At 45.9% G+C, this 27,794-nt stretch overlaps 1 protein-coding gene and 1 long non-coding RNA gene across 3 annotated transcripts in view; one reads left to right on the top strand and one right to left on the bottom strand.

Moving 5' to 3' along the window:
* Nucleotides 1-27,794, bottom strand: part of MCPH1 (microcephalin 1) — a 236,587-nt gene that overhangs the window by 150,428 nt on the left and 58,365 nt on the right. The window contains exons 10-11 of one of the 2 annotated variants that reach the window (XM_055080957.1): nucleotides 11,651-11,688; nucleotides 9,249-9,411 (exon numbers count right to left, since the gene is read on the bottom strand). The exons of the other annotated variant lie outside the window; for it this stretch is intronic. Of the exons in view, the coding sequence (XP_054936932.1) occupies nucleotides 9,249-9,411; nucleotides 11,651-11,688 (201 nt within the window). The remainder of the gene's footprint in view (nucleotides 1-9,248; nucleotides 9,412-11,650; nucleotides 11,689-27,794) is intronic. 2 annotated transcript variants of the gene reach the window in all.
* The window catches only part of LOC114484505 (uncharacterized), an 11,204-nt gene continuing 10,354 nt past the window's right edge, over nucleotides 26,945-27,794 (top strand). The window contains exon 1 of the long non-coding RNA XR_003677493.2: nucleotides 26,945-27,311. This is a non-coding gene — a long non-coding RNA (uncharacterized lncRNA). The remainder of the gene's footprint in view (nucleotides 27,312-27,794) is intronic.

Below are 27,794 nucleotides of genomic sequence, written 5' to 3'. Positions count from 1 at the left end.
CCCCAAGTTCACCGACAGATAATCTCTATGATGGAGAGCTGAACCTAATTTTCGAAAAGTTCCAGAGAATGAAATCGTGGTTGCATTTTCTGATGAGAACCTGAAGGTAAGATACTCCGTGCTGCTGTTTAAGGAGAGCGCTGCTTCACTGGGATGCCAGAAACACAGGTGAAAGTTTAGGGATTCAACACAAAGTTGCAAAGGTTAAATAATAAATACGTACCTTTAGGTATAACTGAAGTTTTTTCTAAAAGTGAACTTTGAATTTGTGATTCAATTCCACGTGGACTAAGTTGAGGTCCTAGAATTCTCAAGCATAAAGCGAGGAAGAGATAATTTGAGGTTAAGAAAAGTTAGGAACTGGCATTTCTACTTAGCTGCCCCTAGTTAAACAAAACAGAAACAGTGAGACCCCGGAAGGCCGTATTTTGAGAAGGGTGGGCGGCAACAGCCCCGCACAAAGGGAATCTCTGGGTTTGCTCACGCGTCGCCTCGTGCGTTTCCACTGTTTGCCGAACACGGTAACTTCTGCTTTGACGTACACAGCCTTAATCTAGTATTTTTGTTTCCCCTGCTAAAGTCAACAGATTCAGGTGCTCCACCAGACCAATTCCAAGTCATCATAACAAAACCAAAACTGTCAGGCCCCAGGAACGCCGTCTTTCGATGTGCCATGCTGCGAGGCTTGAGTCACATTTCATGCCGCCCCGTCCAGACGCCGGGAGGCGCAGAGACAGTTCTACACTCACCGTTCCCACTTCTTTTCTTACTGTTAACTCTTCAGCCCTCCTTATCATTCAGCCCGACGCTTCCAAGGTCTCTGACCACACCCGTCTGGTCGAACCTAATGGTCATTTCTCTGTCCTTACCCTCTTTGCCTTGCAGTGGGTTTCAGCACCGCTGAACGCGCTCTGCTTCCGGAGACGGTTCCTAGTTTGCCTGAGAATCAGTTCTCCTGGCCGTCCACCTCTGTCACCACCTGACCCTTCTTGGTTTCACCTGCTGGTTCTTCTTCCTGCTCCCCAACTTCTACGGGGTGGCACAGCCCAGGGCCCAGTCCTAAGCTCACCTCCCTCCTCACTCCCCAGGGACCACAGTTTAAATACCACCTATGTGCTAATGGTTCCCAGTTGGATAGTTACAACCCTAATCTTTGCCCTGAAGAGACAAAAAAATAAATACTGAATTACAGAAAATATAATTTGATATTTATATTTTATACAATTTGATGTGATATCTCTATGTGGTTGTTTAATAGAAATCGCAAACCTGATATGTATAACCCAGCGTTTTTTTTATCGTACCCCAAACCCTGCAGACATTTTTCTCCCCCAGTACTCCCCATCTCAGTAACTGGTACCGCTGCCTACCCTACAGAATTCTCAATCATTTACAGCTGCTCAAGCAAACCATTTAGGCAGGAGGCACCCTGACTTCTCTCTCCACACACCTATGTTGTCCAAGCCTGTCAGATCTTCCCAGAAAGTGCACCAAACTGATCCCGGTCAAGGCCACTGTGCTTTCTCACCTGGACGATCGTGAACCGCCTGCTTCAGGCTCCTCTGCTCTTGCCTCCCTGCAATCCATTCTTTACACGAAGCCCGAGAGAGAAAAGCCGGCCATCCTCTTGTTAAGATACCCCGGTGGCTTCCCAAGCTCCTGGCCATGACCTCCGAAGCCGAAGCCCTCTCCTCTGCGTCCTAACTAAGCGCCCCGGGCTTTGTCTCCTGCAGTCTCAGCCGTGGGGCCTATCCAGCACCTCTGCACAGCGGAAGAACCGATGATCGACGTGAAGCTACGCATTCCAAAATGATGGTGGAACTTCACTCATAACCCAGTCAGTGGCTGAGTTCCAGGACTCCACAGCCTCCTCCCCCTAAAGATGACTTTCACCCCTCAAACTCCAGCACGGGTCACTCCAAGGTGACACTCACTGTCCTGTTCACACAACTCTCCGAGTGTTCTCGAGGAGGGCAACACCCAAGCCCCGGACTTTCTAGGCACATCACTTTTTCCTATCTGTCCTCAGTGGTGAGGCTATGGAGCTGGGAAAGCACAGCACCTCCAGGGTGGAAAGAGTACCCCAGGTCTGGCTGGGATGACAGGATGGCAGAGCAGGTGCAGGATCCCTACAGATCCACTGCTTCCTGTGGCCGCAGGGTGTGCAGAGAAGGATCTTGGGCACCTCCCAGGGACCACAGCAAGTGAAAGGAGCAGAGGACGGCAGGCTCTGTGTCTGTCCACAAACAGAATCCATTATTTTAATAATGAAAAATGTTAAATGAGGTGTACTTTGTGATGACGGTTTACAGCCAGTGCCTAGGGTAATACCTTTACCGAGACTGTTTCAAAGATTCACATCCAAGTCAGGTGAGCTATTTTTCCTAGTGTCTCCACCACTAAACAGAACAATGTTTACTATCTCACAGGGTCCTGGAGACAGTGGATGTGAAAACGTTTTTTAAAGTATAAGCACTTCATCGAGGTATAATTTGCGGCAGAGTGAAAATAACTTGAATTAAGCCAATGAAGATTCAAAGACCCAAGCTGGAGATCTTATGTCATCAACGGCCAGCATGTGGTTGCAGCCAATAAATGTTTGCTGGAGAACTTAAGAAAACAGCTCACAAACCTTGGTGACAAGTGTGGTGTATAAAGTACGTTCTGTCTCAAAATTATTCAAAGTTAATATGCCAACTTAAGGTTTAAAAAAAAGAGAGAGAGAGAGAGAGAAAATAGTTTCAAGACGATTCTTTTGGAACAGTCCCGGGAAGGCAGGGATGTACCAGAACACCACTGAAAGCCCCCGATTCCAGTCTGCTTCTGCCACTGGCTGTAATTTTAGGAGGGTGACTAAGCATTCTTCAGAGCAACACGACAGGCATGGGCTGCAGGAACGATGTTTCATTCTAATTCGGTTGTTTTATTCCGTGCTCACGCCAATAACATACAATACGTCTTATCAAACTCATTGCTTACTGAGTTCAGCGTGAGAAAGCCAAAACTGAATCACATTATTTCGAGACAATTGACCCACTATGACATCATTTTTTTGATTTATGAAACACTCGATTATAAAGTGTTTTTCTGTTCTTCTGTTGAGTTCACTGCCTTGAAATGTGGCTGCAGAACTGATTTAGCTTCTAAGCCCTGGATTTGCATTTACAGGTGATTTAGCTTTAAGACCCTCTATCAAGCCTTATTCGAAAGCAGCCAGAATCAACACTTTCAGACCTGAACATAGAGGCCGAGTCACTCCTCTGCGTGTCTCTGAAAGGGGGACAGAGCTACATGTACTGGGAGCAGAGGGGAGAAGAGGTGACAGGGCCCCTCCCCTCCCTGGACAGAGGTGGCAAGTAGGCAGAGCGGAATCCCAGGTGAGTCGGCAGGAGTGTGGCAGACACCAAACAAGTGAAAGTGAGACGATTCTGCTAAAGAATTCGAAGAGCCCACGCTTGAACAAAAAATAACAAACACACTTCAGTCTAAAGGGACACTTTGGTCAAACCCTTTTCTCTGTTTTTCTGTTGTGTTACTTCCTGTCTCCTGTGAACAGGACACAGGCCTAATTTCTGTTTCTGATAGACAACTCAGTCACGAAGCAGGAAAAGCACAAGTTATTCTCTTTGCTGAAAACAGCAGAGTTAACAATGGAAGCGGGAAGTGTAAACAAGTAGAAATCGCCAACAGAGTTTTCACTCACACACACACACACACACACACACACACACACACACACACCCCAGATTAAGTAAAAATTCAAACTGAATTGTGTTATAAAATCATCATGATTTTTTGGCTATGACTAACTGGACCACATACAACTGTCTAATTTTGAAGAGCTGCTAGAATTCTCCTTCACAAAAAATTTCCAGAGAATACCACACAAACCCTGGAATAAAAGCATTCCCAGCAATGCTTTTCTTGGAGGCAAGTCCATGGCGCTCGCCAAGAGGAGTATTTTAAGAACCCCCCAAACTGCACTGGGGACAAGGAAAAAGGAGGCAGACCACAGGGCGAGAGTCACTCCTTTTGCACAAAGGCAACATGACCCTTCAAGTAAGTGTGTGGAGTCTTCAAACCTTGACCCTAAAAGAAGCTGCCGCCTGTGAAGCTCCTGTCCAAAGTCGTGAACAAGATGCAGATGAGTCTTAAACTGTGCACTAAGCTTTAGAACTAGCTGGTGTGGCTTTGTAAGCGGCAGGGGCAACTTCTGTCTCTCAAAATAGTTTATCATGTTTGTCCGGTTGATTTTGTTTAGAAAATTAATGGAGGAGGCCATTCAAGAAGCAGCGAGGATGTCTTGTCTTATTTAAGATGGAGCTGAACAGGGAAAGGGATTCAGTTCATTTCTACAGTTTTTTTAAGGCGATAATCTATATTAGTATCAATGAACAGGCCATGCCCGAAGAGGAAACCTTTGAGTCATCACAATTACACGAGCAGGCATTTCTCTTTTAGCCGCAGCGCAGCCTGTGCTTTTTGATTTCCCAGGGGTTAGTGCTTTTCACGAACAGTGAGCGTTCGGGCATCGTCGCTAAGCTGTTTTCATAGAGAGACACAAATCCCAAAAGTATCCTTAAACTCTGAGAGCTCTCCCTTGGAGTGCTAGGGGCTCTGATGGTTCTGGAGAAGCTTAACATAACAATATATGAACATCAGTGCCACCGTGGCCTGAGGAGAAGTGGTGTCTCACATGCACTGAAGTCCTCAGGGTCAGGAGAGTCTATTCTTGGGTCCCCCAAAGGCCCGACGCAGAGGCCCCCCCTTTGCCCACCCAGACCACCCCTGTTCCAGCCTTCTCTCACAGCCCCTTCCTCAATAAAGGGGCCCCGGAGCCTCTCCTATGAGCGCCAACGGCGCTTACAAGCTTTTGTGGGTGTTCCCCGGGTCCAGCCGTGGCACGAATGGACGGGTCCACGGCCCAGGGTTCACTGGGCCAGAGCAAGGGTCTCTTGTCCATTTTAGGGTTAATACGTTCTTTCCATATGGAAGACCGGGGGACAGGGTGTAAGAAGCGATTTTTGCAGCTCTTGCAGGGGATTAACCAGTTATTTCTGTCGTAAGGCTAACACACGTTAGGGTCTTACTTTTGCCGCTCGCCGTGAGGGGCACCGCGCACCTTTCACTCTTAGCTTTCACACAGTCCTATGAAGGACATCCCGTCACTAGGCCCATTTCCCAGATGGGGAGCTGCAGCTCGGTGAGACGGAGCATCTAACCTACGGCTGCCCTGCGGGGAGCTTCCCGCCACCCGGGCAGCTCAGCAGCGTCTATTCCCGTTTTATGTGGGGATGGATTTCATGATCTTCTTAAGATAAATGACCGAACGCAGAATTATGAAGTCGAAGGCCATGGAAACTTTTAGGATGTTTGCCACTATCACCAAACTGACATCAGGGAGCCTGGACCACTTGGTACCCCATATGCATATGCAATGTGTGGGGTGTTATTTTAGTACTACTTTGCCGACAACTGCGTCTTATTTTTTTCTGTTTCGGTTTGCTACGGGAAAAGCGCTCTCCTTTCAGTAACTGCTACTTAAGCACACATTTCTTCCCGTGGTTTGATCCGTTTGGATGTCGGTTATGGATGGGCAGGTGTGTCCTTTCCCCGCCGGCTCGGCTCCTTGAGGCTGTGTGTATAAGAGTCACAGGGTGGGGAAGGGGAAGCAGGATGAAGCCAAGGACACCTTCACGTGGCCCCATCTCTGGGCCGAGTGGGAAGACTGGAGACAGTCGGAGAGGCAAGCGGATGGCTGGATGCTCGTCCTGCACGGCGGTGGCCGTCACCCTCCTCCTGGGCTGCTCCTGGTCTCCGTGGGCCCCTCTGCAGGACGCCCAGACGGGCCTGTGCTCTCCAGGCCCGGTCCTTCCCCGGCCTCCGCCTTGCCTCTGTGTCCCCAGGCCGCCGTCCCTCATTTCTGCCCCGTGACGGGTGAGGATGGCAGAGCTCCGTACCCAGGGCTGGAGGGAGACCCTGTGGCCAGTGGAGCGAGGGGGGGGAGAAAGGACAGAAGCGAGGCCCAGGGACACAGCGACCTTCGCAGCCTGCGAGTGGACTCAGGCCGCCCGCCCCTCGGCCGCGGCCCCGCACACACCCGGCTTAGCCTGCGGAAGTGGGCGCTCAATGACCTGCGGGCCCCTCAAGCTCTCTCTCGTAGATGGAGACTAGGACCCTAGGACCCAGCTCCCTACACACCTCCTGCCCCCAAGCAGAGCAAACAGCTTTCTGCAGCCCCTGAACTTCGTCACCATCTCAGGCCGGGAGCCTGGGCCCAGGCTGAAGCACACCAGAGCACGGGACTGCGGCTGTCAGGAACGGGGCGTGGCAGGGTTACACCGCCTGATGCCCCGGGGGGCCACATCCCACAGCCCAATCTCCCGGACGATGGATGGGAACTCCTGCCTGCACAGGCCCGAGCTGAGTCTCACACACCGTTCTGGAGGGTGAAGTGAGGGAAGAAAGAGCAGGGGCCGCCGGAACGCCATGGGGCCTGCAACCTGCTCTGGGGGGTGTGCACGGGGAGCCCGGGACCACCTTTGCCTGGTGGGAGGTCAATGCAGAGGCTGCGCTGCCACCAGCCCCTCCCCCGCTCCCCCAGCTCCTGGGGCCAAGGTCAGGGGTGGGGAGACGCAGCAGCTTCTGCGGAAGCTGCTTCGTTCCCGCTGCAGCTGGAGGAGCGCCGGGCTCCGAGCCTCCACGGGCTCCGAGCCTGCACGGGCTCCGAGTCTGCACGGGCTCCGAGTCTGCACGGGCGGCTCTGATTCCCTCGGGCAGCCTCAGCTCTGTGACTCCCCACCTCGGGTGGAGAGGCGGAGATGCGGGCGGGTCTGAGGGTCCCGTGCAGAGGTGAGTATCCCTGAATCCAGAGTCTGGGCCAGGCTAAGGAAATAAATACAGGGAAAGACGAGAGCGGGGGATGACTGCTCAGGTGGGAGCCTCCGCGTGACCGTCTCCCTGAAGAGGAACTTCCTTTAGGGCACCACCTGGAGAGCCCATTAGGAGAGGACGGGCACGAGGGACACCTGGCTAGAGCGGTAGATGGGGTTTCCTTTGCTCCACCCCGTCCCACTGTCACACAAAGACCAGCCAACCCTGCTCATCAGAGCCTCTCCCCACCCCCGCCCGTTCAGCTGGGCTCTCTAGTCTGAAGTTGTTCTCTCTGGCCGGTCAGGCTGGGTGAAGGCTCTCCAAGTGGACAGGGTCCCCTTCCAGAAGGGGTCATCACTCCCAGCTCCGTCACCTTCCAGATGAGGGGAAGCAGCTCCTCCTCCTGGAAGCCAGGGGCAGGGGGCAGATGCCTCCAGCTCTGTCCTTCTCTTTCAAAACTCTTTCATCTACCCGGTTCCTTTCTCTCCACGTACACATCTTAGAGTCGGCTTGTCTATAGCGTCGAAGAACTCTCCCGTGAGTCTGAGTGGGAATGTGTTACAGCTGCGGATCATTTTGGGGAGGAGTGGCATTGTAACCATACCGAGCCTTCCGGTCCGTGCGCACAGTATGTCTCTCCGTTGTTTTAAATCAGTGTTTTGTCGTTTCCAGCACACAGACCCTGCACATCTTTTTATGTTAGATTTGTACATAAATACCTCACTGTTGACCTTGTATTCCTGCATCCTTGTTTCCCGACGATTTGCTGAACTCTCCTATTAGTTCTGAGAGCTTTTCGGTATAGATTTCTTGCAACTGTCTACATAAACAATCATACTGTCTAAGAACAGAGGTAGTCTCACCTCTTCCCCTCTAACCTAAATGCCTTTTATTTCATTTTCTTGCCTTATTGCACTTAATCCATTCACTTATGTCATGTGGGCAAGGCTCCTCCCTCAGGGCAGGAAGGCCCAGGCGGGGAGTCTTGTCTGAGCACTGGAATTTTATCAGATAACATGTTTTACTTCCTGCCTTGCTCACAGATAGTGGTTAATCCCACAGAGAGTGGTTAATTCCACATATGGTTACCAGAAGTTAAATGTGCACCTGGCTCCGTTTCTATGTGTGATTAGTGGGAGAACATTGGCAGGACACGGAGCAGAAACACAGGGGCTCCCAGGCAGCGGTCTCCACGCCTGGCAGCAGTAAACGCTGGCCCTCATGTCTGACCTCTCTGCCGGCTCTACATTCCAGGAGAACAGGCTGGGCACAGAATCAAGTACAGCTGCCTGGCCTCATAAAATATAAAGAACATCTCTCCCTCTGAGACACCAGGGAAGGAAGAGGTGACTGATAGACAGAGACACTGTGAACCGGAGAGAAAGCAAATAGGATATTCATTCACAGAAGCTGGAGTTATTAATGACATTTCATACAAATAAATGTGGATCGGTACTCAGACATAATTAGGAAAGGTAATCCCCAATTGCCGCCAATGCAAATAGGACTTTTGGGGGGAATTTCAGCCTCCTCCACGTCATGACTCTAAGCACTAATGTCCTAAACCTCTTGTATTGGACCGATGCGGGGTTAAATCACGACAAGGGAAAAAGACCACCGCTGTTCTTGAAAATATAGCTACAGTTTGTTTGTGTATTATAATTCTACCAGTTTAAATTAACACAGTATTAATATAACACCATGCTTAGGGGAAGGAGAAGGGAGGGTGGGTACTTAGCACATGCAAAATGGAAACGCAAGTAACAAATGATGCTACCCTCAGACAGCAACGCTTTGGAGTGACCACAGGTTGGGGATCAAAGTAAAAACAGAAAGAGTAACAAACAATTTCAATTTCAAGAATAATGAAAACAACGATTAACCGCCACCCCCCCAAACCCTACATTTAATGCAGAGAAATAAGGGCAAGTAATGTTAAAGATAGATATGCATAAGATAAAACATATCCAAACAGGATTAAATGAACATGTTTCACCCTAAGTAAATCCATCTGTGAAAACAATCACTGAATTCTTTGGCTTTTTAAACCATCGTTAGCATAGGTCACATTATTTCTTGGTCAGAAACGGAAGAAAGTGCATCTGACCGTACGAACACGCACTGGGCGTTTTCAGGCCGAGTCTGCCCTCATCTTACTTCTGCCCGCGGCTGCCAGGTCTGTGTCTGGAAGGCTACCTGCCCGTCCTCCTGGGGGCCAGCAGTGGCTGGAGGTGAGAAGCCAGAGGGGCCAGAGCAGGAGGAGAGAAAGCGTGACAACACGGGTGCAGGGCCCTCACTCGGCCTGACCAAAGCCATCGGACGCCCTGTTTCAGGACACTAACCCAAACGCGTACCTCGCGGACGCCGCGGCTAACCCGCTCGAAGGAGGGAATCCAGCAGCCGCCTGCGATGCCCCGCAGCACGGTCGGGGCGCGGCGGGGCTTCCCGGCGAGCGCGTGCGTGGGGCGGCCACGCACCTCCCCGGCCGAGGAGAAGCCCTTCAGTTTATCCGCAACCTGGAATACCACGTTCTGTTTTCTGCCAAAGAGCAAGAAGAACCGACGCAATGGATGTGCTTCCTGAGCAGAAGCATCCCGGTGATGGCAATGAATTAAAATGTAAAAAACCGGAAGAATTCTACATTGATGTCGGCTATGGTCCTCATGTCAATTTCTTTGCCGTCGATGACTTGAAATGTGCGGAAATAAAAAATTTCAGATCTCAACTCCAACCATCTATTCTAATGGCCGAGAAAATGGTGGCCCCAAGGCTACCAGGGGTTTCCCCATGTGCCCGGGGTCGGGACAGGCCAGTAGCCCACACCAGACCTCCTGACAGCTGCCCAGACACCACGGCAATTACTTACTCCTGTGTCCCGTTTGAACCAATTTGTGCATGGTCAGGACCAAGCTTCTCACTCATTTTATTTTGAAAATATAACATTTGCCGAGAGCCAAACACATCGCTTTTCTACTAAGAGGGGGGGAAAAGGGGTCCTTTTTATTAAGTCATCAGATCAAATCTCAGGGCAAATTTCACAAAGCTCATCCGTGTTTATCTTCTGGTCTGTCATTCCACTAATGCCTTAAGAACCCTTTTTTTCTCTTTAAATATTCTTCCTCTCTAACTTCCTTCCCAAACAACTCTCCACTTTTCCTCTCCCTCAGCCTCCAGGCAAGTCTTGGAAATCCCCGATGAAACACAAACGATATGTATAGGCTTTCTGAGCCACACCATGACGTGCACAGTGGGTTAAGAAATAAACTTCTCTCTTCTCCAAAAATTATACTCCAAAGGGAAGGAGGCAGTTTTGTCCATGCTGGTGCAGAGACCGTCTCTGACAATCCCCCATCCACTTTACGGCATTTCTTATTTTTATCACCAATGAACTTGGGTTTGCCAATCACAAGGACCCGTTTCTCCACTTGTGAAATGAAAGGTTTGACCTCTACCCTGGTGAGAAGTTCTCAGGGATCCCCAGGGTACAGAAGATGGATGGGTCAAGGCTGGGTCCCATCACCACTTCAACCAGAGGATCTGCGCTTATTGGGGTTGTGGAAAATATTAAATTGGGGGGACAAAAGGCAAAGAAAACAAAAACAAAAAGAAGTGAAAACCTCTAACCCAGATGCTCTTCAGAAACCTCGTTCGTTGCTGCATATCTATGATTTTCTCATTCCAAGTCTGGGAGCTACTGGCTATTTGTAGATGTGCTAATCAATAACAAGGATCTTTTCAAGTCATGGCTAATGAATATGGCCTCAGAACGTGTCTAGGTCTTGTTCTTATCTTCAGACAAGAAGTATATGTGGGGCAAGAAAGAATAAAAAAGAGAATATGGCCTAAAAGAAGAGTTTGATTTTCAAACCTTCAACTGGGAAAATAACTAGTTATCAGTGGTTTTTTTTTTTTTTTTAATTTGGGGCAAAAAGATAGACTTTTAAAAATGCTAGGCCTGTATTCAATATTCATTTCTGTATTAGACTATTTAGGATGACCAATATATTTCACAAGACATTAACAGAAATTGTGAGTGTGCTCCTTTTTCACTAGATAATGTGGTTTGAACAACCAGTCCTTTTAACTTCATGCCACAGGTGGAAAGGGATCCCACTACAGAAAGTGTTGGAAGCATGCACTCTTTTTGCAGCCTGTTTTTCACTGAGATGCCCCAATGTTTTGATAAATGTCTTAAAGCCCTAAAACCTCTTGATAGATATAAAAAACACAGTTTTCCCCTTTGAACAAGAATTCAAAAATCTGTTGCAAAGAATATGGCACTGTATTTTTGTTGGATGGGCTATATTGTGCTAAAAGTTTAAGGATGGTGATAAGAGCAAGCCAGGAAGCTATGAACTCTCCCACAAGATGTGCACACAGCTGCTTTAACGCAGCGGTAGAAAGCTTACCACCAAAGCGTTTCTTTAAGACCTTTAAGGGAAATGCTTCCACCAGTGAGGCTCCACTTACGGGGCCTTCATGGGGTGGGGATGGTGGACATGCAGAGCCAATAGGTACGAGACAACAAGAGGAACAGCAAATACTATAACGCCTCTAAATGCTGTCCAAACCACTCAAGAGGTCTTCAGTGCTAAACTGTTCACAGTCTTTTAACTCTTTATTTCCAGTGATCTTCTAAGTCCAATACTAATTATATAGAGTAACAGCAATACAGCACAGAGGTATAAGCTGTCCAAGAGCACAGCAGCACAGTATATGAACGAAAATGCTAAAATTTTATACTGAGTGGAAAGTTATCAAAACAATGAGTACTTACTCAGATGGCATGCTTGTCATGACTAATGTTCTTGTTGGCTAGAGATGTCAAAAGAGAAGGAACAAAAAACAGTCAAAAATATAAAAAATATTTTTCCCACAGAAATAAACTTTAATATGTTTTCTGAAAAGTTACATCACTTAAAAGTAAACATTTAAGCATATATCAAAGGAAAAAAACGTTATATTCCTGGAAAAAAAAATAGCCCAAGAGATAGAAACTCAGACACTATCCCCAAACCAACCCAAAATAATCCAGGACATGAGGTGGAAGAGAAAAAAAGTTTCCCTCCTGAAGTTCGTTCTACCAGTTGGCTAGCAGACCTCCCAAAGTGCCAAACTGTGAATAAACTTCCAAGGAAGGAGACGGTAAGAAAGGCATTTTTCTTGCAGGCTTAGAAACCATTTTCCTGAGGCTTCTAGAACACCATTTTCTTGTCCTGGACATGGCACACAGTAATGTGTGTACCTGAGTCAAGCGATTCTTTAGCTCCTTCCACACCAAAGCACAGATAATGGGATTACTTACTTATGTGTTGGCATCTCCTATCAACGGGAAACGTAAATTTTTAAAAATAAAAGTTTAAAAGTACTTCTTACTTATATAAGAAATGCATGCTGATGGCAAAGAACTAAATGCTTTAAAAATATGTAATTAGATATAGAAATTCCCCCATAGTTCCACCAGCCAGAAATGGCAATCATTTAATATCAATAATTTGGTATATATTAAGCAAAATGTTCTGTTTATTTAACAAACAAATGTGAACACACATTATTCATATACTCTTTCAGCTCATATGATGTACTTCAAATGCATCCAGCTGCTTGGTATAACCACGAACCCACCATGGCACACGCATCGGTGCCCTGAATGGTCCTGTGCATGCATGAGGAGGAACCAAAGACACCCAGAGGACCTGGGGACACGTGATGGGACTGAAGGGCCTGTGAGCCCCATGGGTGTATTGAGGGAGCGTGGAGGAAGAGATACGACGAATGAAAAAGATACTCAAAGGAAGCCCTCTCACAAGTGGCAGATGAGCTACCCGACAATGGATGACGCTGCCCTATCCTTTAGATAACCCTCTGGATCATCCTGTGTCAGCTCTCCTCTGTTTCGGGTACGAGGAACAGGAGCACAGCTCCCTGGGTTGAGTCTGGAGACAGAGCCTTCACGGAGGAGTCTCTCATTGCTGAGTAAGAGTCTGGCTTCAGTGTCACCCTGGAATGATGACTACACAGGCTCAGTGGTGTGGGCACATCCAAGAAAACCCCAGAAGGAGGCCATTCCAAGGCACTTACACTTTCTTCTGGGGAACCATCCAAGGACGCCTGTAAGGTTGCATCAGTGGGAAATACTCATCTCTAGGACGAAGGGATAAGGGGAATGGGAAAAGGAAGTCCTCCTGACTTGGGCATCACTAGGCTTCGTCTCCGAGACTGCACCTCAGGCTGCTTCTCTTCTTTACCTACACTCACTCCCCACGCGGCCTCTCACACAGCCCCTGGGCTTTATACAGCAGCAACACGCCGAGCAGTCCCAGTTCCACATCTCTAGCTCAGACCTACTCCCTGGTGCCCTGACTCAAAGACTCCACTGTCTATCTGACTCCTCTGTCAGGAGGGCCAATAAGGATCTCAAATGTGACATGTCCAAACCCAAGCCACTGCTCTAGTCACGCAATTAAGCAAGAAAAAGAAAGAAAAGACATCCAAATGGGAAAGGAAGAAATAAAACTACCTCTGGTCACAGATGAGAAGATCTTACAGGCAGAAAACTCTAAAGAATCCAGAAAAACTGTTAGAACTAACAAATGAATTTAGCAAAGTTGCAGGAAACAAAAAAAATGCACAAAACTTAGTTGTATTTCTATAATTAGTCAGGAAAAATCTGAAAAGGAAACTAAGAAACCAATTCCATTTGTATAGCATCAAAAAGAATAAAATACTTAGGAATAGTTTAATAAAGAAGGTGCAAGCCTTGTACACTGAAATTTTTTTTTTAAATTGCTGAAGAAATTAAAGATGACCTAAATAAATGGAAAGACAGCCTGTGTTCATGAATTGGAAGACTTAATATTATTCAGATGACAATACTTGCCAAAGCAGATTCAATGTAATCTCTATAAAAATTCCAATGGCAATTTTTGTAGAAATGGAAAAATCCATCCTAAAATTCACATGGAATTCCAAGGAAACCCAAGTAGTCAAAACAATCTTGAAAGGGAACCACAAAGATGGAGGTCTCACACTTTCTAATTTCAAAACTTACTTACAGGGACTTACTTACAGGCACAGTGCTTAAGAATCCTCCTGCCAGTGCAGGGGACGCGAGTTCCAGCCCTGGTTGGGAAAGATCCCACATGCTGCAGAGCAACTAAGCCTGTGCACCACAACCACTGAGCCTGTGCTCTAGAGCCCACGAGCCACAACTACTGAGCCCACACGCCTAGAGCCCGTGCTCCGCAACAAGAGGAGCCACTGCAATAAGAAGCCCACATACCACAACGAAGAGCAGCCCCCGCTCACGGCAAATAGAGAGAGCCTGCACGCAGCAACAAAGACCCAACACAGCCCAAAATAAATAAAAATAAATCAATCTACAAAAACAAAACAAAACAAAACTTACTACAAAACTACAGTATTCAAAGTGTATGGTACTGTCATAAGGATAGATATGAAAATAGAATTGAAACTCCGGAAATAAACCCTCACATCCATGGTCAACTGATTTTTTTACAAGGTTGCCAAGACTATTAATGGATAAAGAATAGTCTCTTTGACAAATGATGCTGAGAGAACTGGATATCCACATACAAAAGAATAAAACTGGATCTTTGCCTTACACTACATACAAAAATTAACTTGAATAGACATTTCTCCGAAGAAGATAAGCAAATGGCCCATAGCACATGAAAACCACTAGTCATTAGGGAAATCCAAACCTAAACCTAATGAGATACCACTTTCTAGCTACCAGGATGGTTCCAACAACAAAAACAACAACCAAAAAAGAAAACCTCCCAAAACAACAAGTGTTGATGATGGTGTGAAGTTGGAAGCCTCATATGCTGCAGGCTGGAATATAAAATGACGCAGCCACTGTAGAAAACATTTGGTGGTTCCTCAAAAAGTTAAACATAGAATTATGATACGACCAGCAAATTTACTCCTGGAATACATCAAAAAGAATTGAAAACAAGGACTCATATACTTGTATGTGAATTTTCACAAGAGCATTACTCACAGGAGCTAAAAGGTGAAAACAACCCAAGTGTCCATCAATAGGTAAATGGATAAACTAAATTTGGCATATACATACAATGAAATATGATTCAGCCATAAAAACGAATGAAGTTCTGATATATACAACATGGATGACGCTTGAAAACATTACGCTTAAGAGAAAAAAGCCAGATACAAAAGGACAAGTATTGTGTAATTCTACTTATAAAATATCTAGAATAAGTAAGTTCATGGAGACAGGAAGTAGATCAGAAGCTACCAGGGTCTGGGGGTGGGGTGGGAACCAGGGGTTATTGCTTAATGAGTACAGAGTTTTAGTTTGGATTGAGGAAAATGTTTTGGAAATAGCGGTGATAGTTGTACAACATTGAACACTGCCACAAAACTGAACACTTGAAAATGGTTAAAATGGCAAAATTTTCCGTTACATATATTTTATCATGATAAAAGAAAACAACTAAACTGCTGATCTCCTCTCCCAAACCTATTTCTTCCACAGCTTCATTTGTTAATGGCAATTCTGTTCTTGCTCAGGTCAAAAGCATTTTCATCATTTTTGACTCTCTAATTTTTTCTCATGCCCCACACATCCAACTGTGACCTGAAACAAGAAGGCTGCCAGATATTTCTCCAGCAAAGAGGGGTTTATTCAGAATCAGCAGAAAATTGCAATTCCACGTGGGCAACCACGGCGGGTCATGTGCAAGTCCCCTCGGGGTAAACAAAGGAGAATGGCTTTTATTAGAGGGAAAGCGGAATTGGGAGGGCTATCTCAACAGAGTCCATGGCGCGTCCCTGGCTGAGTCCCTGCCAGGAAAGAAAAGGAGTCCCTCTTCTTCCTGTTGGGCTCTGCTATCATTGCAGGGCGAGATGGGGTTTCTGTTTACTAATTTCATGTACAATCCATTGACACATCCTATCAACTCAACCTTCCAAATGTATCCAAAGTCTGACCCCTTCTCATCACCTCCACCCCTAACATCCCATGCCTCACACAGATGAAGTGATGTTACTGTCAAAGCCCCTTAAATCATCTCCTTGCTAAAATCCTGAGCCTCCAATTTCAATAATCAACATAGAAGCCAGAGTCGTACTATTTAGACCTAAATTAGATCATTTCACTCCAATGGCATCACATCTCACTCTGAGTACAAGGCCCTTTACAAGAGTAAATGTATCTGCTTATCTGATCTTATTTTTAAAAATTTATTTATTTTATTTATTTATTTTTGGCTGCGTTGGGTCTTCGGTGCCGCAGAGCACGCGGGCTTTCTCTAGTTGTGACGAGCGGGGGCTACTCTTCGTTGCGGTGCGTCAGCTTCTCATCGCAGTGGCTTCTCTTGTTGTGGAGCACGGGTTCTAGGCGCGCGGGCTTCAGTAGTTGTGACACATGGGCTCAGTAGTTGTGGCTCGCGGGCCCTAGAGCGCAGGCTCAGTAGTTGTGGCGCACGGACTTAGTTGCTCCGCGGCATGTGGGAGCTTCCCGGACCAGGGCTCAAGCCCATGTCCCCTGCATTGGCAGGCGGATTCTTAACCACTGCGCCACCAGGGAAGCCCCTTATCTGATCTTATAAATTAGAAATTGGAAAGTATATCCAGTATAATTCTCTTGATTAATCAAGGAAGCTCCTTACAAAATGACATGTACTGATATCAGCAAGTTACTTAGAAATGAACAATAAAATAAGATGGTTGATGGAGAAATGGACAGATATATGATAAAGTCAGTATAAGAAAGAGGTGGGAATTCCCTGGCAGTCTAGCAGTTGGGACTCCACACACTCACTGCCAAGGGCCCGGGTTTGATCCCTGGTTGGGGAACTGGAATCCCACAAGCCTCGTGGCACGGTCAGAAAAAAAAAAGAAAGAAAGAAAAAAAGAAAAAGAAAGAGAGTTGGTTGTAGAATCAAGTCTGGAGGAAAAAATTGAGAAATACTTTTACATGGAACAAAACATTGTTGGGTGTCTTCAGTGGAAAACTGTGCACTGTTTGTCACACTTACCCTTCAGGGTTACCTGATTCTGTGGGGTTTATGCCTTTCGTTGTTTTTGAGCTACTTTACAACTCCGTTTATTGTAGAAAACTGAAAGTAATGCAAATAATTCTTATCTATAGAAATGCAAAGTCTGTCCCAAGGAAGTTTAACTGACTTTTGGGGAAAAAAGCCAGCTCTGGATGTGTTAACAGGCCATTTCAGAACTCCTGTGGTCCATCAATGTGTCTGCTCTGTGGATTCTCCTCTGAACAGGACGAAACAGCTTTCTGGTTCCATCACTAATTAATGAGTTAAGTAATGCATTCACTTTCTGTTATTAAGAGAGTTACGACGTGCCTTTAGAAAAACTTATCTTCTAACAGTCTTGAAGGTCTCCCACTGAGACGGCCAGCAGATTTACCTGAAGAAGTCGGTAAAGGTCATCACCAGTGAAAGACACTCCATGGGCAGCTTACATCCAGGCACACCTTTCACTGGCTCCAGAGGTGAATTCAGTGGCAACAGAACATTGCCGACTCTCTGTTTTTCTATGTTAATTGTCCTCCCTACTAGTTTTTTGTTTGTTTCGTTTCATTAATAGCTAAATTATTCTCTATCAGTGGAAACAATGGAAACTGAGCAGGACCCTGCAGGGCCCTCCTGCATACAAAATACCCTCTGTGTGTCCCCTGTTTCCTGTTTGTAGAAGAAGGCTTTACTCTCCTAGGCCTTCCCTGAGCTCCAAAGAGCAGACTCCGGCAGTTATTAATTACAGAAGTGAAGGAATGCAGAAGCAAAGGAAAATCAGTCAAGAAACAATAAAACTGGGTCCTAGTTCCTCCTCGAGGGATACACACAATAATCTGACACGTATCTTGGAGTTGTTCTGCAAGAACTAAGACCCCTCCCACCTCCTCCCAGGTGGAGGATGGTGACCACATGCTGAGCACAAGCACACAGACCCCAGACCGGCTGGAACCAGAAGGCTGGCGATTAAGACTCCTGAACTACCACCCTGTTACCTCACCACCAACCAATCAAAAGAAAGTCATGCATCCTGCAGCCCTCCCCCCAGATGCTGCCTTTAAGAGCCCTTCTCTGAAAGCCATCAGGGAGCTCGGGTCTTCCGAGCATGTTCTCTTTGCTGGGCCCTACAACAGATGCTGGACTTTCCCTCACCACAGCCTGGTGTCAGTAAATTGGCTTTGCTACACGGTGGGTGAGTGGACCCAAGTTTGGTTTGATGACAAGTATACAATCTTTCACTTTCTTTCTGTTTGAAAATTTTTATACAAAAAAAGTTTAAACTATTATTCAGGTGAATATTTTGTTAACTGGCAAGGCATATGACAACTATTACAAAAACAACTCAAAGGGTCAAGTATCACATTACCCCTTATAGTACTTGAAGCGTAGCAAGCATTCAGCATGCTCTGTTGAGTGGAATAGAATTTCTATACACAAAAATCAAGGTATTTTTCCTCCTCTTAGAATGCTATCACTACTGGAAAATACCTTATAACAGTCAATTATACAAAAAGAATATATGAAGCATAAGAAATACAATCAGGGCTTCCCTGGTGGCACAGTGGTTGAGAGTCCGCCTGCCGATGCAGGGGACGCGGGTTCGTGCTGGGCTTCCCTGGTGGCGCAGTGGTTGAGAATCCGCCTGCCGATGCAGGGGACACGGGTTCGTGCCCCGATCCGGGAAGATCCCACATGCCGCAGTGGCTGGGCCCGTGAGCCATGGCCGCTGAGCCTGCGCGTCCAGAGCCTGCGCTCCGCAACGGGAGAGGCCACAACAGTGAGAGGCCCGCGTACCGCAAAAAAACAAAACAAAACAAAAAAAAAGAAATACAATCAGATGCTAGTAGACCCAGAATAAGACTGTAATTCAGGACAACTTTTTGCAGCTCACTTGTTAGCGATTTCATATTTGACAGGACACTTGGCCTTTCCTTACCTCACATGTCTCATCTAAGAAACGAGACAATGAATTACTCCTAGGGTGCTACGTGATCAATAATTCTGTTGAGAGCAGATATTAATCCTAGCTGTTTTGCAAATTATAACCTTCACAGTATGTAATTTCATGAGAATACAAGCCATTTCTTTTTTTTAAAATAAATTTATTTATTTATTTTTGGCTGCATTGGGTCTTTGTTGCAGTGTGTGGGCTTCTCATTGAGGTGGCTTCTCTTGTTGTGGAGCACAGGCTCTAGGCGTGCAGGCTTCGGTAGTTGTGGCACGTGGGCTTCAGTAGTTGTGGCTCGTGGGCTCTAGAGCGCAGGCTCAGTAGTTGTGGCGCACGGGCTTAGTTGCTCCACGGCATGTGGGATCTTCCTGGACCCATGTCCCCTGCACTGGAAGGCGGATTCTTAACCACTGTGCCACCAGGGAAGTCCCAAGCCACTTCTTAAGTTAGTCCTTTATCTATGTAACCTTTGCTACATGTCACATTTCAATGAAGGTAATAAAAATGGGGAGAAAGTTCGGCCACTTTATTCTCTGTTGATGATAACCTGACCCTCCTCCACCCTGGCCATGAAATCTGTATGTAAGGTGATATTCATAGCATACAAATCTAATAAAAGTATATCTTATTTAAAATTATTGGAAAAGACCAAGAAAGACCAGCTAACATTTATTAGAACCAACCATATTCAGTGTTGAAAATTTAAATAGTCCTTTAAGACTGAGACCTGGATCTACCTGTCCTATAAGATGCATTCCCAGTCTATTCAAAGTTGATTCTCCATAACATACTTGAACTTTATCTGATCCCTGTACCCCAGAACCTAGAACACTAATAAAGAGCTCTTCCCACCCTGTTATGTTCTTAGAAAAGCATAATTGAAAGGACCACACTGCTCTCTCCTTACTCCGAGACAGGACCCACCAGCACTCTTCCTCAGTGACTCAGAAAAGCCCCCTTCCATCCTCCCCATGATTCCCATGAGACTTGCTGATGACCCCCTGGTTTACCTGTCTCTGCAGAGCCCCAGGCCCCCTGCCTTTTCTTTGCAATGTTCTTCATTAGTGAACATGCTCCCTATTACATCAGTCTGAAAGGAATGATCTTCATTGTCTTGTGCATTCCCATTTTCATGGCTCTGGTGCTGTGACTTGGAAAGGACTGGCCCTGTCTCCCCACCCAGGTAACCAGGGCTGAAGGTGTCCTTGTGCACCTTTCCTGAGTGGTGACCCAGGGTCCCAGTGTTAAGTCCAGATCCTGTCCTGAAGTCCAGATTCTTGTCCATTGATACCGTGGTAAGAATTTGATTTTTATTCTTTCTGAGTGTTCACTCTGGTGCCAGCTTCTTTTGGTTTCATGGTCTGATCACCATAAACTGGTTGATGGTTCATAGAGATCTTGTCTTTGTTGCCTGATAGATGACAGAGAATCTGCCTTCTTAGTTTTTTCTGTTTATTTTTCTACTTTCAGCTCAAAACTATTAAGAATTTCATGCCACAAGGAAGTAGATATCTGGACTGAATTTTGTATTTCTGTGTTTATGCCATGAGAGAAATATTGAGCTATGAGTGAAATTTTAAAATTGAAATTACAAGCTCTGTGTGTGTGTGTGTGTGTGTGTGCATGCGTGCGCCTGTAATTCAGAAAGGCCATTCTCCCTCATCCTGAGAAAAGCATCCTGAGATGTTGTTACCAATTGAGATTATAAAATCTCTTAAAGAAGCTCTTGACTTAGAAATAAATTGTCTATAAACTGAATATTCCTAAAATTCTCAAATGTTAAGGAAATTGAACTCTCAGTATTTTAAAGAGCTAAAAAAAGTATTCTTTAAAAAATTTTTGATTTCCTTATTTTCTTTTTTTTTTAAATTGGGGTATAGTTGATCTACAGTATTAGTTTCAGGTTACAAAATAGTGATTCAAAATTTTTATAGATTATACTCCATTTAAAGTTATTATAAAATATTGGCTATATTCCCTGTGCTGTACAATATATCCTTGTAGCTTATTTATGATGAGCCTGGTCCCTGGCTTACAGGGATCTCAGAGTAAGGGAGTAACTTTGCAGCAGGCCCAACAACTATAGGATACAGTGGGGACCTCAGAAGAAAGGAATTCACCCAAATTTATAGGCACTGCAGGTGAAATCTGACAACAAGCCCTTGGCTTGGCTTCCTTGCCCCAAGAGGCTTTTAAATGTTACAATCTAAGATTCCTTATGAAAACATCCTGCAAATCAAACCTAAGGCCTAGATGGTAAATTACCATTCTTGCTGCACCTATGTAAACACAGCTAATGAGACCAGCCTTATTCTGTGATCATAAATAGTCTTTCTTTGATTATTGGGGGAGGGACTATGGAAAACAATTTTGTTTCTATGGGAAACTGCACTGTTTACAGCACACCATTCCAGGACTTCACATTCTAGCCATGTTCGCTGAGTTATTCTGCACCTCTGTGTACCTGCAGGGACCTGATGCATGTGAAAACTCTGTTTTGTCTGGTAGAGATTTACTTGACTTCCTTTTCCTCTAGGGAAAAGCCAGTTTCCACCCCGATCTGCATGTTGGCCCAGATCCTGTTACCCTGCCCAAATTGCCTATTCTTACCAAATTGCCAGTTCTTCGGGTTTCCGTCACTATCTGGCTACAGGCCCCCAAACTAATGGCTCGGCACCAGCAGGAGCTGGCACCAGTCTGCCCAGACGCCCCCCAATCTGGACTCCACTTACCTTGCAGCTGGCGCTTCTCCTCAGGATCTGAAGGAGCCCTGGGCACTGCAGCCCAACAACATGACCGCAGGTGGGCAGGGTCCTCTCTGGACAGGCCACAGGACGGTCTGGCACATGCCTCTGCGCGAGAGGTAACCATGCCTGCGGGCAGCCTCGCTCGAGACCCTCAGGACGCTTGACAAGCTGTCCTGCAAAACCAACAGATGCTCCTCCAGCAACCCTGAGACCCCCTAGACCAGGCCCCTCAGGGCTCGGCTCCCGAGTCTTCACTATAATACAACCTTCTACGTCAATTTGTTTTGCTCCTTTTCACTTTAGGAATCCCTCTTTTACAATGTCTGATATCCAGGACCCTAAAGCAACCAACATTCGCCATCAACAGATGGAACCAACACCAGCAAGAATCCCCTGGAGACTAAGAGACTCAGCTTTGCCTCACTCAGAAGGTTTACGATCACTTCCAAGTTCTCTGCTGAGGAACCACATCCTTTGCTCTGGGACTGAGAACGTGGAACCCGAGCCCTGAGCTCCTGGGAAATAGTGCTGGCTAGAAACACACCACCCTCGTATTTGAAGAGGCTAACCCCAAAGGACCACTCTTCTCTCCACGACCTGCACCACCTCTCTTCCTCCACTGACTCAGATAAGACCATCTTCATTCTTGTCTTTGCTCCCAAAGACCCCTAGTGACGTCCTTGTTTACCCGGCTCTGTGAGACCCCAGCCCTCTCCTTCCCTTGAGTGTTCCCCATTAAAGAATGGCTCCATGTTACAGCGGTCTGAATACAAACAGCTCCCTAATTTCCGGTGCATTTTGTCTCTCACAACTGCTACCCTTTCGTTTTAACTGCCTGGGAACAGAGTTCTGAGAAAGGCTGTGAATACCCAGGATGCATTTGTCTCATTAGATCTTCTACTGAAGTGTTTTAATTTCAAATGTCAAGTTTGTTCTCTTTGGTCAGTTTTGAATATAAACCCATGAAAACATGAGGAAATCCTTGAATAATTAATGGAAACAGAATGATCCTATCCTTAAGAAAGAATATAGTCAGATACCAAATATTAATTTAGTCAATAAATACTAAATAAGCCAGAATAATCTATCAAGCACAAAACCAGACACCAGAGATACAAAGAACATGATTCCCACCCTTAAGAGGGTGACAAGCTTTTTGATATAAATTATAATCCAGTCAAATTACAGGTATCATCAGATATACGTATAGTTGAGAGTACAAAGGGAAGAAAACTGCCTGAAGGGGGAAAGTGGTCAGGAAATCTTGAAGGAAAATGTGACCAAGCTAAGACTTGGAGGAGGAGAAGGCGTTTGGCAGGTAGCGTAGGACAGGATGGCCTAGACGGAAGATAAGTACGCAAAGAAATGGATGTGACAGAAAGTGGCTCCTTTGGGAATCTGAGAGTAGTTTGTATGGATGCACCAAGATGTCACTTAGGAGACCAACATTCAGAATAAGACAAATCACTTGGAAATGGTATGAGTTCACAGAGGGAAGACTTTTCCTGATTCTTAATAGGACGGTGGAAATGATACACCTAAGTTTATATGTCTTGTGGGAGGTACCACTGATTTTCTCCTTATTTTTGAGATGACATAAGAACTCTTTCATCATCTGCTATAGCTTATGATGGTAAGTTAACAAAACAACCAGACAATTCAAGGTACAACCTCTGATGTCTTCCAGCACTGCCACTAGTGGGACATGGCTTGGATGTCCAGGAAGTTTACTTGTATTCATGGGTTATCCATGGGTTTAGTTGCATTCATCAGACATGAGAAGAGACAGAAGCATAAAGCATGTATCTTAACATTTTAGTTATAAGCATGAAGATCTCACCAATGAAAAAAATACAGTGAAACTGTATTATATGGACGACCTCAAGAAAAGTGGACTTTATCTTATCTTTTGCAGTATATTAATATAAAATGTAACCTTCCCACTCTTATTCTGCTCACATCTACTCACGGTTAAGCACGGCTAAGCATTTCAGGGTTCCTATTATAGAATGTCCATTACAGAGAAGAAGAACAACCCTTTTATGTTTTTAACATTGTTGTTTGTTCGTGAAAAAAGAAAACATAGCACCCTGTCCCTTAAAAGGAAAACACTTGTCCAAATACAGCTATGCAGAAACAAAAGGTAATCAAGGCAAACACTGAGAGGTAATCATGTGAAATAATCCACTAACAGGTGAGGAACAACTCACAAATATGAAATGCTGTACTTAATTTTAGCAAAAGCATTTTCTGGAAGTTCTAAAGTGGTGAGTGGAGGGGGGGGTGTTGAAGATGAATATCTGGGAAATAGCCTAGTTGATTCTGTTTTAATAAGATCAAAGGGAGGTCAAATTAAACAAACGTACTTGTTTTATTAGTGATAAAAAAGAAACTTTAAAAATGAAACATCCTTGGCTTCCCTGGTGGCGCAGTGGTTGCGCGTCCGCCTGCCGATGCAGGGGAATCGGGTTCGCGCCCCGGTCTGGGAAGATCCCACATGCCGCGGAGCGGCTGGGCCCGTGAGCCATGGCCGCTGAGCCTGCGCGTCCGGAGCCTGTGCTCCGCAACGGGAGAGGCCGCAACAGAGGGAGGCCCGCATACCACAAAAAAAAAAAAAAAAATGAAACATCCTTTGAAATGTTTTGGTTTTAGGTACCATTTCATAAGTAAACAGTGGAAATGCTTCTCCTAAAAGAAGAAGTGAAGAGATAACCCACACATTTGCCGAAATTATTGATTTCGTTCACTACTAATATAAGCCCATCTAGATACAGGGGTGCTGCCAGAGTAACATGTTTGCATGAATTTTGACTATAGAGAAAAGTAAAACTGAGCAAATCAAATACAACAAAACAAATTCTAGAAAATGTCTTCAAATCACATCCTGAGGATATTCTATTATCTAGATCCCTGGCAGCTACATCATTTAAGTGTCTTCAGAAAGACTCAATCCATGGATACAAGAGATCCCAGCTTTTTAAAATAAGCACCTCACTAGATGTGTCCTTCATATTGTTGATATCCCTCCCCCCCTTTTTAATCTGATGATAAAGTCTGAAGCTGGGTTCACTGCAGGAAGTTGGGGCAGAAATCTTTAACGTTCTTATGTGAATCTATTTGTAACTTAATTGTCCCTTCCTTATATCTTTTTTTCCAGAGAATTATAGAGACTCTTAATATTCAGGGGTTTTTTTTTCTAAAAAATGTAATACCTCTCTAAATGTTCTCGAACAATGCAATAATAAAACTGATCAGTAAAGCAACAGTATCAGTTTTGAATACTCATATGTTGGATAAAGATGAATGTTTATAGTATAAAAAACAAGCATAGAGAAAATGTATATCTGAGTTATGCATCATACCCAATTTGTTAAAAAAATTCACATATACCACCTCACTTATTAAGATGCTTTATCTAACAAACTTAACATCTAACACTGAAACTCCCAGGGGTCTACGCATCTACCCATCTTCTGGCCCTGAACGTATGGGGCACTAGAGGCAATGAAGCCCTAATATCAAGGAGCACACTGTTATGGACAGAATGTCTGTGTCCCCCCAAGTTCCTATGTTGGAATCCTAACCCCAAGGCGATGGTGTTAGGAGGTGGGGCCTTTGGGAGGTGATCAGTTTCTGAGGGTGAAGCCCTCATGAGTGGGATCAATGCTCTTATTAAAGGGACCCCTGAGAGCTCCCTCGTCCTTGCTGTTGTATGAGGACCCAGGGAGAAGAGAGCCAGATATGAACCAAGAAGACGGCCCTCACCAGACGCCAGACCTGCTGGGCCTTGGTCTTGGACTTCAGCCTCCAGAAGTGCTGTTTATAAACCATCCAGTCTGTGGAATTCCGTTACAGCAGCCTGAGCAGACCAAGACACCGAGAGCGCCCCGTCTTGTTTTTATGCAATCCATTTTCCACTCAAGGGAGCCAGCTTCCTGGAGAAACGGCGCCAGAGCAAGGAAGGGAAGCGGGAACCCAGGTCATCTTAGTATTCTAGAAGGGAAGGAAGTGCATGAACGTGAAGGGGGCTGGGAGAGGGCAGCTCCAAGGGGCTCACACAGGCTCAACCTGGGACCACCTACCCGAACAAATGCCAACCTGCCGAATGACGTGCGAATCTGAGCCCATGGGGCGCATGGAGGGAAAAGGGACACACAGAGCATCCAGGAGGGCAGGGGCAGATGGCTGGCCTGAGCCTGGCTCTCATCCCCTGCCCGTCACCAGCAGGCAGACAAGGACCAGCTTCCGGGCTCAGCCCCTGCCGTACGGCCTTTGAAAGACACTTGCTCTAATTGCTCAGGTCCGGTAAAGGGCAGAAGTTCCTTCACCGTATACTCCCAATATACCCTGAACTCACCAAGTCTGGCACTTAGGAAACAAGAGGGGTAGAGTTGGGGGAAATATGCAACTTCATGGGATGTCCAGGCTAGACCTTTTACCTTGAGACAAAGACACACTTTGCTGTACACCTGAAACTAACACAACACTGTTAATCAACTATGTTCCGATATAAAAATAAGAAAGAAAGAAAGAAAGAAAGAGAGAGAGAGAGAGAAAGAAAGAAAGAAAGGACACACCCCCTCCCCTCTGGCCCTGGTCCTTTGGGCTCCCACCACAGCCGAAGCCTCCTCCGCAGTTTTTGATTCCTAGTTTCCCATCCTTTGTCCCACCTTTGTGTTCAAACTTCACCCGAGGAGCTGGAGGGACATGGTAAAAAATACCAGAAACAAAGAAAAAAGCTGCAATCTGAACAATGCTGAGAAAGATTTCAGAGCCTTTTTTTAAAATGAACAGAATTAGATTTTAACTCGTGAATTTATTCAGAAGTAAAAAGCAGAAGACATTTCGGCAGAAAAATAAGATCGCACAAATTCAAAAAGAACAGTTGTTGAAACTAAAGTCACTGATGATGAAGGCCAGAGAAAGGACCGCCCCAGACCAGGCTGCCCCGTTTCACAGCCATTGTACGTTACACTGACTTACCATTGATAGATGAACTAAATCTGAACTCATATCCAAAAGCCACAAAAGCATGACAAAATCTATTTGAAATGCCTCCTATTTTATTTTCTAACAGTCTATAATAATGCCTCATTGATTTTGAGCTGTGGTTTCATCTGTCATTCTTCCACTTAACTCCTTTCCAACTGAATAATACTGTTTTTATTTCTTTTTTTTAACTGCTAATATCCAATAATTCATATTCTTAAGTATTATTTGGAAAGCAATAACTTTGAACCCGAGTCGAGAGAGCTGAAGAGACCTAAGGAAAGAAGTAATAAATATCTTGTGATTGGAGAGGACAGCGCCGCTTCTCCAGAGAAGACATGAAAAGCCTGCTTGGGAAAACCACCCACGTTTAAAGTGAGCTCCAGCTCTGTGGACAAACGTGTGAAGCCCTGCGTCTCCGGTATGTGTGCGTCCTGGCGTAGCCTAGCAACATCACAGACGCAGCGCTGGGTCCCTTGTCGCAACATCCCTCTGACGTCAGTGGAAAAAAGCCGTGAGATCGGAGGGCCCCCTCCTGCCTCCTCCCCGGGGTCCGCTCTTTGGCCCGGTCCTCGGGCTGCGCGGTCCCTTCCCCGGGGCGCGTCCAGCCATAACAAAGCTCGGAGGACCAGGAGGGCTTTTCTTCCCAGGGCTGTCTCAAGTGAGAGGAGGCTTTTTTCCAGAAACCTCCCAGCAAGACTTCCCTTCGCATCTCATTGGGCCGAAGTGAGTCATATTCCCAAACCAGCTGCTGCTAAGAGAAGCAGAGCGACCACGGTTAGCGTGGACGGGCGGTCCGAGAAGAGAGCGGATGTGAGCCGGGGAGCCGGGCGTGGGGGCGGGGGGCCGAGGGCCTGGAATCGACTCGCAGGCAGGAACGCCCCGCGCCGCGGCTGCTCGGTGAAGAATGAGTACTTACACGGGGAGGGCGGCAGGGGCGGAGGGGGACCCGGGACTGCACCCGTGTCTGTCTCGTCCTTCTCCTCAGTTCCTTAACTCCCAAAGAAGCCGTTCTGTTGGGTTTTTTAAAGTTTCACGCTTGCTACTTCGGCAAGTTACTGTTTTGCTTGAGGTTTTGCATGTTTTTTAAAGATTATTTTGGATGTGGACCCGTTTTGAAGTCTTTTTTTTTTTTTTTTTTTTTTTTTTTTTTTGCGGTACGCGGGCCTCTCACTGTCGTGGCCTGTCCCGTTGCGGAGCACAGGCTCC

The sequence above is a fragment of the Physeter macrocephalus genome, chromosome 20 (genome assembly GCF_002837175.3).
Source record: "Physeter macrocephalus isolate SW-GA chromosome 20, ASM283717v5, whole genome shotgun sequence".
NCBI lineage: Eukaryota > Metazoa > Chordata > Mammalia > Artiodactyla > Physeteridae > Physeter > Physeter macrocephalus.
This window is presented reverse-complemented; position numbering and strand designations above follow the sequence as displayed.